Source organism: Pipistrellus hanaki, assembly GCF_964339955.1.
Source record: "Pipistrellus hanaki genome assembly, chromosome: 16".
Classification (NCBI taxonomy): Eukaryota; Metazoa; Chordata; class Mammalia; order Chiroptera; family Vespertilionidae; genus Pipistrellus; species Pipistrellus hanaki.
Genome location: NC_140518.1, coordinates 38348163 through 38361866, shown reverse-complemented (window position 1 = coordinate 38361866; position 13704 = coordinate 38348163). Strand labels below are relative to the sequence as shown.

Genomic DNA, 13704 nt, shown 5'->3' with positions numbered 1-13704 from the left:
ATATATTTTTTGTAGGACAAACACGGTTTTGTACAATTAAGCCATGTCTCTGCGTCTTTATTGCCCCATCTCTGTTCCCCCTCAACAGGAACCAGCATCATCTCCACTCCCTTTCGCCTGGGCCTGCCAGAGCAGGAACCTCCTCACCCCACCCTGCGGCCCTGCCTGAGTCATTCTCCATCCCCCTCCCCTGCCTCCCACCCAGCTCCGGGGGCAGGAGACGGTCCCAGCCAGGCTGGGGAGGGAGGCAGCCACACGCCTTCGTCCCTGGCACTGTCCAGGCTCTGTCCTCTTAAGGCCAAAAGGGAAGTGAGGAGATGGGAGGGCAGGGCAAGACTTGCCCAGAATAGGTAAGCAGCTGGAAATTGCTGAAAAAAGAAGTTCAGCAAGTGGTTAAATTAATTGGTAGTGCATACACAGGACAGTGCACAATCAGTATCAAATGTCAGCCTGATAATCTGGTCCACCTTCTATGCCTTTCCATGGAAACACAAGCTCTGGCTCAGAAAGCTGCATCTGCAGAGAAATGGGGAATGATTAAACGTCTCGCCGGCAGGCTGGCTCAGACGGACCCTGAGGTTAGGTGGGCGAACAGGAACATGGAATGGATGGTAACAGCCGGTTCAGCCCCGCTACTCCTTTTTCTTCTTGTGAGGTGCCTTCGCGTTCCAGTAGAAGAGGAGCTGGGCAGCGATGAGGCCGTTACAGAGGGAGGAGACCACAAAGGTGCCAGCCATGAGGGGATCTCCGGTTTCCTAAGTGTGAGAAACAGCTGGGGTCACTCTCCAACACCCCCCCAAAGGCTCCAGAGACCAGGCAGCTTTAAGCCCGCGGGTGGGAGGTAAGATGTTTTAGTGCCCCCCAGAGGGGAGAAGGTGAACTCACCTGAATGGAGGTGAAGATTCGTGCCAGGGAGCCCCCAAAGAGCAAAAAGACTGTGACGGCTGAGAGCTGGCCCGTGTGCCCGTTGCGGTAGTTGGTGGCTGCCTGGAGCAGCTAGAACAGGAGATGAGACCCTTTGCTCTATCTTCTGAATTCTTCCCATGTTCCCATCAGATTCCCCCATTCTCCTCAGTCTAATATTCTCACACACAGCTTCCATTCTGCTCAATATTTCTTTCCTTGCTCCCAGTACGCACCTTCCCCACCACCACAGAAGGCATATTGGAGGCCTGGAGGATGGTGATCACGGCCAGGGGCGTCAGTGGAGAAAGCAGTATCAGCAGGACCAGAGCGTAACCCGCTAGGAAAGCCACACCTAGGAGTCAGAGACAAGGAGTCCTCATCAACCTCAGGAGTCCTCTGGCTTCCCCAGGCCTGAGCTCCAGCCGGCAGGCTCTCGGGAGCCGCAGCTGCCCTCGGGTAAATCCCCAGCACCTGTCACAGTTTGTCCTCGGTAGTGCAGGACCAGGAAGCAGATGGTGATTGTCTGGAGCATCAGGAATAGTGCTTCACCCCAAGAGCTGCAGAGTCAAGAGTTGGAAGGAAGAAAGGCGGGCCTGGAAAGAGGCAGGAAAAGCCTCCATAGCCCATCCATCTGGGGACACAGTTATCTGATTACTCCCTGCCCCCCCACAGCCCTGCTGGGCCCTGCCTCCAGCCTCCCAGCACCGCCACCACCGCCTCCGACTGACTCACTGAATCTAGAGCTCACCTCCTCTCATCAGCTCCATAGGCGATGATATTTCCAAAAGGGCTTAAGCTTTTCCTGCCCTTTGACCTCCCTCACCCTGACCCCACTAGAGTGGTGGGTATTTACCCTTGGGAATCAAGGGCAAACGCCTCACCTGAAGGGGAAGTTGTTGACAATGCTGTAGACCATGGTCCCAGTCAATGCCACTAGTTCCAGCATTACTGACTGCAGGCTCAGCCCTTCGGCACTCTTGGCTCCAAGGATTTTAAGCACCTGAGGCAGTTTTACTGAGAAAGGATGAGAAGGGTATATAGTTGAAGAGCTGATAAGCCTTGGAAGCACAACAAAACAGCTCTTGAGAAGCATGTTAATCCCACTTCTGGTTAAGGGATCCACCCAGTTCAATCTCCATCCACCCAACAGCAGGAAAAGGAAGATGAAACACATACCCAGAAGTGACCCAGCTACAATGCCCAGCCCCAGGCCTTTGCTGATGAGAATCTTCAGGCAGGGGACTGCGAAGAGAAAAAGGGGTGAGCAGAGAGATCTCCGGAACCCAGACCAGGGTTTTCAGGAGACAGTACAGGCCTATAGAAGTAAAGCACTGTGGTGGGCCACTGCTCCCTCAGACTAGGACACACCCACACAAGGAAGCCTTGGGTTGTCTGGAGGCAGGGGGAAAAGGCCGGCCCTTACTGCTCCAAATCATATCATGCTAAGATGAGGTAACTTCCAAAACAGCTTTCACCATTCTTTCCCTCCAACCCAATTTTTCATTCCCTGAAGATTACATCTAAGCTCCTGGGTCTGGCCAGCCGGTTGAGTGTTGTTGCTGATTTGATCCCAGGCCAGTGCACAGAGCTGGGTTTCTGGTTTGATCCCCAGTCGGGGAGCATATTGAAGGACACTGACCGATGTTTCTCTCTTCCTTCCTCTCTATGCATGTCCTCAGGTGAGAATTACATAAAATAAACTCCTTGGTCTTGCTTCAAGAGCTCTCCCTGTATAAAGCTGAACAATGCCCAAGAGTACTCCGCTCCTTTATTCTCCTTCACTGAGCGCCTAGGGGCGACCCACTTGGGTCTCGTCTTTACTCTTCACTCCTGAACCCGCTGTTGCTAGTCCTACCCTTCCAGGGCCCGGGCCACCCACATTTTCTCCAGCCTTTGAGTTTTCATCTCAAGGAGCTTGGCCCAGCGGGTGTCAAGAGTCTCCCGGGTCATGAAAGCAGGTAAAACAAAGTGTTTCAGAAGCACAGTGGGGCGCCATGAGCCGAGGGGCAGGCTGGGAAAGCTCCCCAAAGCGTCTGAGTTCTCAGACGGGCCTTGCTGTGGAACTGCCTCGTAGACAGTTGAAGGAAGTCAAGTTATTCCAAAATTAGACCATCGACAAACGTGGGGGCTGGAAGGAAAGCATCATCGGGATGGCAGAAAGCTTTGGGGGGTGACGCTTAAGGCCTGGATTCACGAGGCCTGCAATCAAATCTAGCCTTGCTCCTGAAGGTATAGCGATCAATTGAAGGTTGGAACTACTGGATTATATTTTAACTTCGTTTTATAAAATTTGAGTCTTTTGGCCTTCCGTTTTCTCAAGCATAAACTTCACAGAGAATTACTTCCAGCCGGCGATCCCCCTTCACCCCAAAATGGCGCACTCTCTCTACGGAGTCCGAGACACTTCCGCCCCTATCAGAAGTAATTTCCGCCCAGCAAAGCCATGCAGTATTCCCCGCCATCACTTAAGTCCGCGGTCACGCCCCACTTTGGCGCTCCAGCAGAACTTTGACCAGATGCCAAATAAAACTCACTGTGAAGCAAATCCCACTGGACGAAAAATTGGTCGTAGCATTTCTCAGGTAAAAGAAGCGGCACCAGCACCCGTTTGAGCAGCCCGTCAGCTTCGGCCGCCATATTGTAAAGATCGTTTCCGCCAGTTCCTTCCGAGCCTCAAGGGCCTCCGGTGCGCATACGCGCTCTGAAACCCCGCCCCCTGTCTTCCGGGACCGAGCTGGCCCGCCCCTGCGCTCCGCTCTTTCTCAGCGTGAAATAGGTCCCGTCCGGAGACCACGTTTCAGGCCCCCCTCCCTGCTGTTTGAATGTTAACGCAGGCTAACGCTGTACGCCTGCGCACTTCATTGTCTTGCGCCTTTGTTTACCCTTCCACTTTGGAAGCAAGATTTCTCTTCCTGCTTTTCTCCGCTTCTCCCGCTCGGCGCCATCTTATCTCCTCCCCGCGGACTTGACTGTTCAAAATTGAGAGAGGAGCTGAGTCTCCAAAATGGCGTTGGGTGGGGGCGCTGTGCCTCTCTAACTTTTGTTCTCTCGGCGTCTCCAGTAAGAATGGCACTGGCGGGAGCAGGAGAGCCTGCACCAGGAAGCCGTTTGCGGACTCGCGGTGCGGGCAGGGCTCCGCTTCTCCCTCCTCTACTTAACCCCGGCGTTGGCGAATGGGCGCGGCAGCGACTGCTCCCCCGGGACAGCGAAGCAGAAGAGGAGGAGGTGGAGAAGACGAGGCCATTTTCAGGGAATGGCACTGCTGCCCCCTGCGGAGCCCAGCCCCGGCGGGTTCCCTGAAGCACACGCAGGGCCCCGAGTCCCCTCCACCCCCTGTGACCTCGCTCTGAGGAAGGAAGGGCTTAACAGGGCTAAATGGGCCCAGCAGCTCGTGCCGGGGAAAGGACACCTGGACTACCTGGCGGGAGTGATGCCCTCTGCCCCCCAGCACTGGGACACTAACCCTGGCCATCCCGCGGTGGGACTGGCCTTCATGCTCTGCTGCTAGCACCACACTGTCTTGTTCTCATGGCACAGTCTGCCCGGCCGTAGGGGATGTCTGTGAGGAGTGGTGGGGCTCTTGGGACCTTGCCACATGGGGGCTGCCCACAATGGGGTGGTGGGTCTTAGGTCCCAGGGGCTACTTTCTGTTGCGTCAAGGCCTCCGACAACTGGCAGGGTCCCATTCTGGCCCCCAGCAATTGTACTGGAGAGAGAGTGGCACTTAGTGATGGTGCAGGCTGTCTGGCAGGCCCTTTTGTAGAATGTGGACACAGGCTGCCCTCGGGCTGCCACCTACCACCATTTGGAACATCAAGGCTGGCTCCCTGGGCGGCCCAGGCTGGAGGTTCCCAGGAGCACAGAGGGAATCCGATGTGGAGGTTGCAGTGCCCACTGCTCCCTCCCATTGTTGATGAAACCCTTTGCAGGCGAGGAAGCATCCTAGGTGCAGTAAGGGTTTAATCAACACAGTGGGCGGGGCAGGCATTCTTGTTGCTAAGGAGCCACTAGCCCATCCTTTGGAAACAAAATGACACAGGTGTGACCTTGCCTCCCACACTCATTGCTACTGCTGCCTGCTTCACCTGTAATTGCATGTAAGGGTCGGGAAGAATGCCTCCAGGATGGGTGACTCTACTGGATTGGAGAGGAGGAGCTGGCGCAGCCAAGGGCCCAGAATGAAGAAGGGAGGTGAGCAGATTCAACGCCAGCTACACCAGGCTTTGGGGGAGGAACCCATGAGGGTGTCACACATTGACATTTTCATCCCTCCTCACCAGCTCCCTTAGACGCAACCATATAACGCATAGAAACCATATGGCAAGAAACTCATGGCTTTTAATCCTGGCAGGAAGGACAAGGAAAACCAAAGATAGATTTGAGTAGGCTTTATTATTCTCCCATTGGGGAAGGGGGAGAGGGAATGCCATATTTAATAAAAACACCTCCCTTCAGTTTTCCCAGTTGCGTTATCTTTGATTTTGTTCTTCATGACAGAGGGAAGGAAGACAACTTTGTCCCTGAGGCAGCTGAGTGGTTCAGAGGGGCTGGTAGGCGGGTGTACGTCTCCGGGAGATGCAAAGGATAACAAGCACCAAGGCGAGGAGGCCGAGGGCAATCAGGCCGATGATAAGAGGCAGCCACGTGGATTGGTCATTGGGGCAAGAAAAACCTGGCAGAAAGACAGGCAAGCATCACAATGGTGGTGGTGGGATAAAGGTGGGAGGAAGGAACACGGGGGATGTTAGAGTACGTAGGTAGTTGGTGAGAAACTCGCCTAGATGACAGCAGTAAATGAAGAATGGGTAATGTAAAGGGAGGGCCTTAGCCTGGAGTGGGGCTTTCAGTGCAGTGGGAGAGTTCTAGAAGGGAAGAAGTTAAGTCTTACTTGGTCCAAAGGCCCCTGTAGGGGGTAGGTGAGTAGCTTGTAGCTTCAGGAAGAGCAGGTCGAGGTGGACAGCAGGTGAAAGGATGATGCTTGCATTTCTGCAGCTGAAGCTCTGGCCCAGCGGGGCTTGGAGTTCTCGAAGGGATGAATTTTGAATTGAGAATGCCCATTCTAAGAGAGTGAGGAAGGATCAGCTCTATATCCACATCCCCATTCCCATCCCCATCCCCCAGCTTAGGTCCCTTCAGGAGTCCAGACATCTAGTGCAAGTGATGAGAGAGGGAAGGTGAACTCACGCGTTGCTTGCGGGAAGGACACATTGTACTCCATAGCCACAGAGTTCAGGTAGACAGTGCTCTGCAGTGGTTCCTGCAGAGGTGACCAGGAAAGCTCAGGGTCATAGGGGAGAGTGATATTCATGTCCACAGAGGGATGCGGCAAGGGATTAACAGGGAAAGGAACTTGGAGAGTGAAGGAGAGAGGGGTGAGGTACCTGCTTGAATCCAAAGATGAGCTGTCCATAGGGGAATGAGAGAAGCAGGTGGGGATGGGCACCTTCACAGCCTCCCTGGGGCGAGGTTTTGTTAGGGTTCAGTACAGAGATGCCCCAGGCCTGTGGAAGTTAAAGATAAGAGGGTCATAAGGCTACACATCTGTGCCATCTAAAATACCTTTCAACCTCCCCCTATACTGGACTGATCTCCTCTCCTCTTCCTTCTTCCCTTCTGAACCAGTCTCATCCCCCGATTATCCCTTTTAGCTTTACCTTTCTTCCACCTTGGGTTGGGTACAGAATTCGAATCTGAATCTGGGCTTGGAGATGGACACAGGGCAGGGAGCCATTAGTCCAAATGTAGTCTCCTACAGCTGCCTGGGAGCCTGGGCTGGGACTGGGAGAGGGTGGAGGTGGTCCTGGGTGGGGGGAACTGGTGAAGGGTCCTGGGCTGGTGGCAGTGCTGTTGCTGGTGAAGGGTCCTGGGCTGGTGGCAGTGCTGTTGCTGGTGAAGGGTCCTGGGCTGGTGGCAGTGCTGTTGCTGGTGAAGGGTCCTGGGCTGGTGGCAGTGCTGTTGCTTGTTGGATGAACCGTGGTATTTCCAAGGCTTGTTGTGGTGACAGGATTGTGAGTGGTGGTTGTGGGTCCATGGCTGGTGCCTGTGGTGGTGGTGCTGTGGCTCTTGGTAGTTCTGTGGCTCTTGGTAGTTCTGTGGCTGGTGGTCCCATGGCTTGTTGTGCTTTCCGTAGCTGTAGGCGTCACCGTGAAGGATGGTACCAGAGTGGCCGATTTCTTACGAGGGCAGTCATTCCCCGTCCCCTGGGCTTTCAGCCGAAGAAAGACTGGTTAGCAACCCAGGGACAGGCTCCTTCCTGGGGGGCTCTCTCACCCCCTCCCCACTCCCCGTGCTTTTCCTTACCTGCTAGTCCCAGCACAGCCCCCAGGAAAAGCAAAGCAAACTTCATGGCGGAGCAGCCGGAGCTCTTGGTAGTGTATGGGCTGCGTACCCAGCCTACCCTATCCCCTGCCTCCTTTTGGAAAAGGAGGAAATGAAAGTCTTAACTTCCTGTAACTAAGCTAACCCAGCCCAACCTGACTCAGGGACCTCAGCCCCAGCCACCACTTAGTCATCACGTTTTTGTCACTAGATGATTGGCCCTGGCTTCACCCAAGTGGGAGTTGTCAAGAGTGGAGACCATCATGTGGGGAGAGTGAGTTGAGCATTGATCCTTGGGGACCCATTAGTCACCTCAACAAAACCCAACTGTTCAGGCAAATGACTACAGAACCAGTCAAAAGGCAGTCCCTCTGGTTCCCAAAATTCCCCAGGAAACATTCAACGTAAAAACCAAGTTACCAGTCCCATTTCCCCTCCACCCGTCACTTCCTCTTGGCAGAGACATGTGAGGCACTTGTGATGGGGATTGCCCAACCCTACACAAGGGTCACACTGTTAAATGACTATGACAGAAGGGTAAAATATCAGCTGGGGGTGGGGGGAGAGGGATATATACCCCATAGCAGGTGGGAAAGGGAAGAAATGAGAAGCCCAAACAGGCAGTTTCCAAGTAATTTTATTCAGAATTTTGTTTCCTGAATCAATAAATACTATACAAAACAATGTAAAAATGGCTACTATTTTTTCTCCCCTGCTCCCCCCCACATGGGGACAATCCCCTGGGCCACCTAACTCAAGGGTTCTCCCTCCAGATTTGGTCCAGTAAATGAGGTTGAGTGACACAGCCCCCTTGAAGAATCATTTCAGAGGAATTTGGCTGGAGCAGGGAGTCTGGGGTTTGGACGTTGACTAGGTTAGGGAAGTGGATTAGTGTTTTGGGGAGAAGAGACGGCGCCTGGGGCATGAGCCTACCCCAAAGAAAAGGGTATCTAAATTGTTCACGGTTCCTTCTTTGCCTCAAAAAGTGACATTTATTCAAAGGGAAAAAAAAAAGAAAAAAATTGACAAGATGTCCATCCCTTGGCTCCCTTCCCTCCCCCCTCCTGCTGCTCCTCAGCCTGCCAAGGACCGAGAACCCTGGCCGGGATGAGGTAGCAGGCCAGCCCCTCAGATGAGGTCAGCAACATTGAGGGGCATCTCCTCAATGGAGGTGTTGTAGAAGGTCTCGATGTCTCGAAGAGTCCTCTTGTCTTCTTCTGTCACCATGTTAATAGCCACACCCTTACGGCCAAAACGTCCACCACGACCGATTCTGGAAAAGAAGGACACCTTAGGACCCGGCACACAGGGAAGTTTCCAGTCCAGTGGGGATTGGGCAGGGGGAGTGGGTAAATGCACTCACCTGTGGATATAGTTTTCCCTGTTGGTGGGAAGGTCATAGTTGATGACTAGAGAAACCTGCTGCACATCAATGCCTCTGGCCTACAGCAAGAAAATAGGACAGCTTCAGCATTTGAGGAGGGCGTAAGCTACCCAGAGGGAACCTGAGTATACATGTAGGCAGCCAAAGGCAAAGGAAATGACGTATCATCTTCTCCCCTGAGAACCTGAGGCATGCCAGATTTTATTCCAAGTTGCTACTTTCCTGAAGAGGGGCACTGTGAGTCCCCTTGGAGAGGGAATCACCTTGGTTTCTCCCTTGTTTTTATATAAACCCCCTCGTACTCACCAGCAGGTCAGTGGTGATCAATACTCTGCTCGAGCCAGAGCGGAACTCCCTCATGATCACATCTCGTTCCTTTTGGTCCATATCCCCGTGCTAGAACAGGAGAGAAGAGTGTTGGCACATGGGTCCTAAAAGCTGGCTGACGTGGGCTAACACACTGTTGGTTAATAAGGGGGACCTCACCATGGCAGAGACAGTGAAGTCTCGGGCGTGCATCTTCTCAGTGAGCCAATCAACCTTTCTTCGGGTGTTGATGAAAATGACTGCCTGGGTGATGGTGAGGGTTTCGTATAAGTCACACAATGTGTCCAGCTTCCACTCCTGGGGGTGAATTTGGGGAAGAAAAATCAGTCAGGGGGCTACACCCAACAACTTCCTACCAGGTCCGCCTCCTGCACTGGGCCCCACCTCTCTTTCCACGTTGATGTAGAATTGGCGGATACCCTCCAGAGTCAACTCTTCCTTCTTGACGAGAATGCGAATGGGGTCCCTCATGAACTTCTTGGTCACCTCAAGCACATCAGAAGGCATTGTAGCTGACAGCAATACCACCTAAGGGGGGAAATAAATAGTAAGCCTAGGCTAGGATACTCCATTGCCACCTAAAACAAGCTAGTGCATAAAAAGGATGGAGACGAGAATTCTCTGGCACCTCACTCTTAATTCTGTCACCCCAGCCATAAAGGCAAGACTAACTTTCTCACCTGGGTGTTGCTGTTGAGCTTTTGGAATATGTCATAGATCTGGTCCTTGAACCCACGGCTTAACATTTCATCAGCTTCATCCAGTACAAACATCTTGATGTATTTGGGAGCTAAGGAGCAGGAGAGGGGGAAGAAGACAAATAGTAATCAGGGAGATATGCTTAACTTTCCCAATAAAGAACCAGAAATGGATAGGTTGTCTGCTCTCAGAATTCAAATTTTGATCCTTTGCCAGGCCAGACACTAGCCCTGGGAAGTAGAACACTAGCCGGGCTGAGACAGGGAAGCCAGGCTCAGATGACACGCATGGGGTTCATCACAGAGCAACTCTTTCTGGGGAAAATGAGCTTCATTGGCAACAAGACTGCGGCCAGTGGGAAAGCATGGGAAAGACTGGGAAAGCATGCAGAAGAGGCAAGTGAGCTAGAGGACCAGAAGATTAAGATACTCACACAGGTATCTGCGATTAAGCATGTCAAACACACGTCCTGGGGTGCCCACGATGATATGGGGAGCTTCCATCTGTAGCTTCTGCACCTCTGCACGCACGTTGGTACCCCCAATGCAGGCATGGCAGGAGGCACCCATGTAATCTCCTAAAGCCATGACTACTTTCTGTATCTGAACCCAGAAAAAAAACAGATGCTCATATTATTAGCTACAACTGTGCCAGGCCCCATTTTAAGTGCTTCTCATGGTTTGTTTTTCCCCAACTTATACGCACTATAATTAAAACTCACTTTTCAGGCGAGAAACAGGCAGGTTAAATGCATCTAAGATCACACTGACAGTTAAATGGCAGAGACTCAGGATTTGAACATTCTGGCTCCTGAGAATACATGATTCACAGTAACTGCCCTCTGAAATAATTCCGTTACCACGCTAGACCCCCATCCAATCTTCGGAAAGCAGAAAGCCAATAGTGACCCACTTATTCTCATAGCACCCAGTTTTATGTGCAAACAACATATCCATGCCACAAAAATTGTGTGGCATGTTCACTCTTAATGGAGTTGTGCTAGAACTACCTACTTACTGTTATCTAGAAGTTACTAGAGCAATCACAGCTTCACAAACTTTAAAACTACATCCCTCCTAAGCCTCATCCCAAACTTGTCATTATTAGTTAAACGATAATCTACTTATTATGAGACCAGTGTTTCTGATCTTTCCCCCTCCAAGACCTAGAATTATTTTATGTGCCTCAGGCATGAACCAGCTCTGGCCACCGACACAGGCATCAAGCTAGGATGAACTAAGGACAGTCTGCTTTGCCCCTGACTGATATAAGACCAACACCACCAATCAGGTGTCTCCTTGCCCATTGCCAGGGGGTTTGTCCATAAAACAGCTGCCAGACTTGCTCAGCCAGCCAGGCTCCACCCAGAAGCTTCCCACTTGACTCAGGAAATGGGAGGAGGAACGATGTTTATTGTGTTTGGGTAGATACTGCAGTTCTTGCAAGGTGGTGGTGGTTGGGAGCATCCTCAGTTTTTGGGTTGTGCCAATTATTCTAAATCAGTCTTTCAGGGGAGGAGAAATAAGCCACACTCACCTGCTGCGCCAATTCTCTAGTCGGTGCCAGGACCAAGGCCTGAGTGGCCTTTAGGTCTAATTCAATCTGTTGCAGAATCGAAATGGCAAAAGTGGCTGTTTTTCCTGTCCCAGATTGGGCTTGAGCGATCACATCATAACCTGAAATCAGGAGGAAGACTCGGTATGGTAGAGAGCACACACTTGGGGTCGTGAGACCTTCAAGACCTTGCAAAACACTATCAATAAGCACCTAGTAGAGTTACGTGCCAGGCACAAAGCACTTCAGACTTCACTGCCACAACCAGAACCTTAATGGGAACAGATCTGGTCACTAACTCGTGAAATAGACTAGAAATATAGCTGCAAAGAGGAAGTTATGAGCTGGCCAAAATACTACAAATAGAGGAGTTATTTTGTCCCTGGCTAATGTGACACAAGCACCACCAAACCAGGTGCAACTCTACCCGGGGGCAGTTCAGAGCTTGTTTTGGAGCCGAGATCTTACCCTTGATACAAGGAAGAATGGCTCGCTGCTGGATGGCAGAGGGCTTCTCAAAACCATAGGCGTAGATGCCACGGAGGAGGGACTCTGAGAGGTTCATGTCATCAAAACTGTCAACGATCTCATTCCAGTTGCTCTGTAGGATGCCAAGAAATTAAAGTAGAAACAGGGCTCATACAATGGAGCAAACAGGGCCTTGTGCCTGCCCTCAAAACCTCCTCCCCGCCCCCAGGGAAGCCAGAGGACTCTACATTGCCTAGGAAATCACTCTAGGGACCAGTCACTCGAAAACTGTGGGGCTGGTGGTTCTAGAAGGGATGGCAGGACTCAATTTGAACATTTCACATATACTCTCAGGGACACAAACATTGTAAACAAATTATATACAAAAGTGAAGACTCCCAGTGAATAGAGCTTAATTACTTCAGTTAAGATGAATCCCAGGGTATGGTATTAGTCTTAAGACAATGAACCACCAATCCAGAAACTAGGGGACACAGCCAGTAACATGGGATAATGGTGATGGGGCTCTCTTCTCACCTCGATGACGCCCTCAGGCTCCATTCCGTCGGGGCCATTGTCTCTGGATCTGTTGGTTTAAAATGAGTATGCAGACTGAGGCACGATACAAATCTTGGTAGCCGGCTCTTCCCACCAGCAACCCGCCTTACATGATGCCATCTCCACTCCCTAACCCAACCCCTAGTAGTTACTAGAGACACAGCAGTTACTTTTGTAACTGAATCAGGCCTTTGGCCCTTCCCGGGAGCGGCTCAGGTCAGGCCATTCCGATATGATGGAGTAACTCGCCTAGAAAAATCTGGAGGCCCGGAGATGGTGTTTGCCGCCGGCCCACGTGCCTTAGGCCACGCTGCTCCCAGGCCGAGCGAGGGCACCTCCCATCACCGCCCCGGCGATCCGGAAGTCCCGCCCTCCGCCTCCCAGAATCTGGAGGACATCCCCTTCCCCCCACGTCACTGCGTTGGCGCCCTCCCCCACCCCCTGCAGCCCATCTCCCCCCCCTCGCGGTGCCCGGATGTGGGAGGCCGCGGGCGGTGGCGGCCTCGCGCACAATGAGCCCCAGCCGAGCTAGCTCGTGGGGAGGTTGCACAACACTTAAAGGCGAAGCGGGCTGGGGGAGGGGAGGACATCGGGCCGCCATGTGCTCATTCCCTCGACCACCCGGCGACGTAACCCCCCCACCATGGAACAGCCCACACCCCGCCCGCCCCCTGCGCGAAATGGCGTCGCCCTCCCCATACCTCGGGGCGATCACCCCCGAAGGAAAGTGGGCCTGCCCATCCTCAGTTTGCCAATTGCCCGGCTTGTGCGGCAAAATGGACCCGCCCGCCCGGGGCCGGGTGGGCTGGCGCCTCCCGCGGCTGCTCTTCGGGCTCGGGCTCCATCCTGGCCGTCGAGAAGGCCAGCACCCCGAACGGCCGGCTTCCCCCTAGACCTTCTCTCAACGCGACGCCCCGACTGGACGTGGGGACCCAGGCCCCCCCGCAACCCCCCCGGCGAGTGGTTCCGCCAGAATCCTGCGGAATCCGGCGCGCGCAGGCCCTCCCTCCGGCAGAGGCCACCGGGCCGGCGGCCACCTCCCTTCCCCACGCTGGGGCGCGACCTCCTGTGGCCCTCGGCGCCGGGGCTCCGGGCACCGTCTCCAGCCGAGGCCTAACCGGCCTCGCGCTCCGGGCTCGCAAAGCCAGGCTGTGTTCGCCTCCGCCGGGGCCCGCCGCGTCCCCCCCAGGACCGGCTTCCTGGCTTGGTTCCCCCGCAGCCCTGTGGGCCTCCGCTCTCCCCACACCCGCCGCGGGGCCCTCGGAGGGGAACGGCAGGGTAAGTAGCCCCAGTCTGGAGCAAGTGCCTTCCTTACCGGGGATCTTGACTCGCAGACATGATCCTTAGAAACTAGGGCGGAGTGCCCGCCTATCGACAACTTATAGAGCGCCCGACCCCGCCCCAGCCATCGCATTGGCTTGGCCGCCTGGGCCCCGCCTGCCGGCGCTCAGCAACTCGGCGTGACGTTGGTTTGTAGGCGCCCTGGCACG

The 13704-nt window shown here is 53.6% G+C and overlaps 3 protein-coding genes across 7 annotated transcripts; all 3 read right to left on the bottom strand.

Moving 5' to 3' along the window:
* Window positions 1–26: 26 nt before the first annotated feature.
* MPDU1 (mannose-P-dolichol utilization defect 1) lies at window positions 27–3612 on the bottom strand. 4 transcript variants are annotated; one of them, XM_084863876.1, is made up of 7 exons: window positions 3441–3612; window positions 2083–2148; window positions 1788–1920; window positions 1378–1463; window positions 1140–1258; window positions 886–996; window positions 27–755 (listed from the first exon to the last, which is right to left on the bottom strand). In XM_084863876.1, exons 1-7 carry the CDS (start codon window positions 3541–3543, stop codon window positions 633–635), a joined length of 741 nt encoding a protein of 246 aa, XP_084720002.1. In that variant the 5' UTR covers window positions 3544–3612; the 3' UTR covers window positions 27–632. The 4 variants fall into 4 exon arrangements, with proteins under 4 accessions (XP_084720002.1, XP_084720003.1, XP_084720004.1 ...); XM_084863877.1 differs by having other exon boundaries at window positions 2786–3555; XM_084863878.1 differs by lacking the exon at window positions 3441–3612 and adding an exon at window positions 2786–3369 and having other exon boundaries at window positions 1378–1499.
* Window positions 3613–5224: 1612 nt separating this feature from the next.
* CD68 (CD68 molecule) lies at window positions 5225–7692 on the bottom strand. Its single transcript, XM_084863863.1, has 6 exons — window positions 7207–7692; window positions 6561–7111; window positions 6288–6407; window positions 6091–6163; window positions 5795–5965; window positions 5225–5578 (listed from the first exon to the last, which is right to left on the bottom strand). The coding sequence occupies exons 1-6, from the start codon at window positions 7250–7252 to the stop codon at window positions 5445–5447; spliced, it is 1095 nt and encodes a 364-aa protein (XP_084719989.1). The 5' UTR covers window positions 7253–7692; the 3' UTR covers window positions 5225–5444.
* Window positions 7693–7843: 151 nt separating this feature from the next.
* EIF4A1 (eukaryotic translation initiation factor 4A1) lies at window positions 7844–13700 on the bottom strand. 2 transcript variants are annotated; one of them, XM_084863854.1, is made up of 11 exons: window positions 13530–13700; window positions 12194–12242; window positions 11657–11789; window positions 11171–11310; window positions 10068–10236; window positions 9616–9725; window positions 9320–9463; window positions 9095–9232; window positions 8915–9004; window positions 8588–8667; window positions 7844–8497 (listed from the first exon to the last, which is right to left on the bottom strand). In XM_084863854.1, the coding sequence occupies exons 1-11, from the start codon at window positions 13550–13552 to the stop codon at window positions 8353–8355; spliced, it is 1221 nt and encodes a 406-aa protein (XP_084719980.1). In that variant the 5' UTR covers window positions 13553–13700; the 3' UTR covers window positions 7844–8352. The 2 variants fall into 2 exon arrangements, with proteins under 2 accessions (XP_084719980.1, XP_084719981.1); XM_084863855.1 differs by having other exon boundaries at window positions 13459–13643.
* Window positions 13701–13704: the final 4 nt, after the last annotated feature.

Bases quoted from the DNA above. Each gene is read 5' to 3' on its own strand.
- CD68 (XM_084863863.1), bottom strand. From the start codon at position 7,252: ATGAAGTTTGCTTTGCTTTTCCTGGGGGCTGTGCTGGGACTAGCAG. The intron at 7,112-7,206 runs GTAAGGAAAAGC...TTCGGCTGAAAG, and splicing joins GGCTGTGCTGGGACTAGCAG to CCCAGGGGACGGGGAATGAC. The intron at 5,579-5,794 runs GTAAGACTTAAC...TCTTTCTGCCAG, and splicing joins TACAGGGGCCTTTGGACCAA to GTTTTTCTTGCCCCAATGAC.
- MPDU1 (XM_084863876.1), bottom strand. From the start codon at position 3,543: ATGGCGGCCGAAGCTGACGGGCTGCTCAAACGGGTGCTGGTGCCGCTT. The intron at 1,464-1,787 runs GTGAGGCGTTTG...TTGACTCTGCAG, and splicing joins GTCAACAACTTCCCCTTCAG to CTCTTGGGGTGAAGCACTAT. The intron at 997-1,139 runs GTGCGTACTGGG...CTCCTGTTCTAG, and splicing joins CTTCTGTGGTGGTGGGGAAG to CTGCTCCAGGCAGCCACCAA.
- EIF4A1 (XM_084863855.1), bottom strand. From the start codon at position 13,628: ATGCGATGGCTGGGGCGGGGTCGGGCGCTCTATAAGTTGTCGATAGGC. The intron at 9,464-9,615 runs GTGAGAAAGTTA...TTCCCCCCTTAG, and splicing joins AGCTCAACAGCAACACCCAG to GTGGTATTGCTGTCAGCTAC. The intron at 9,005-9,094 runs GTGAGGTCCCCC...CTCCTGTTCTAG, and splicing joins ACTTCACTGTCTCTGCCATG to CACGGGGATATGGACCAAAA.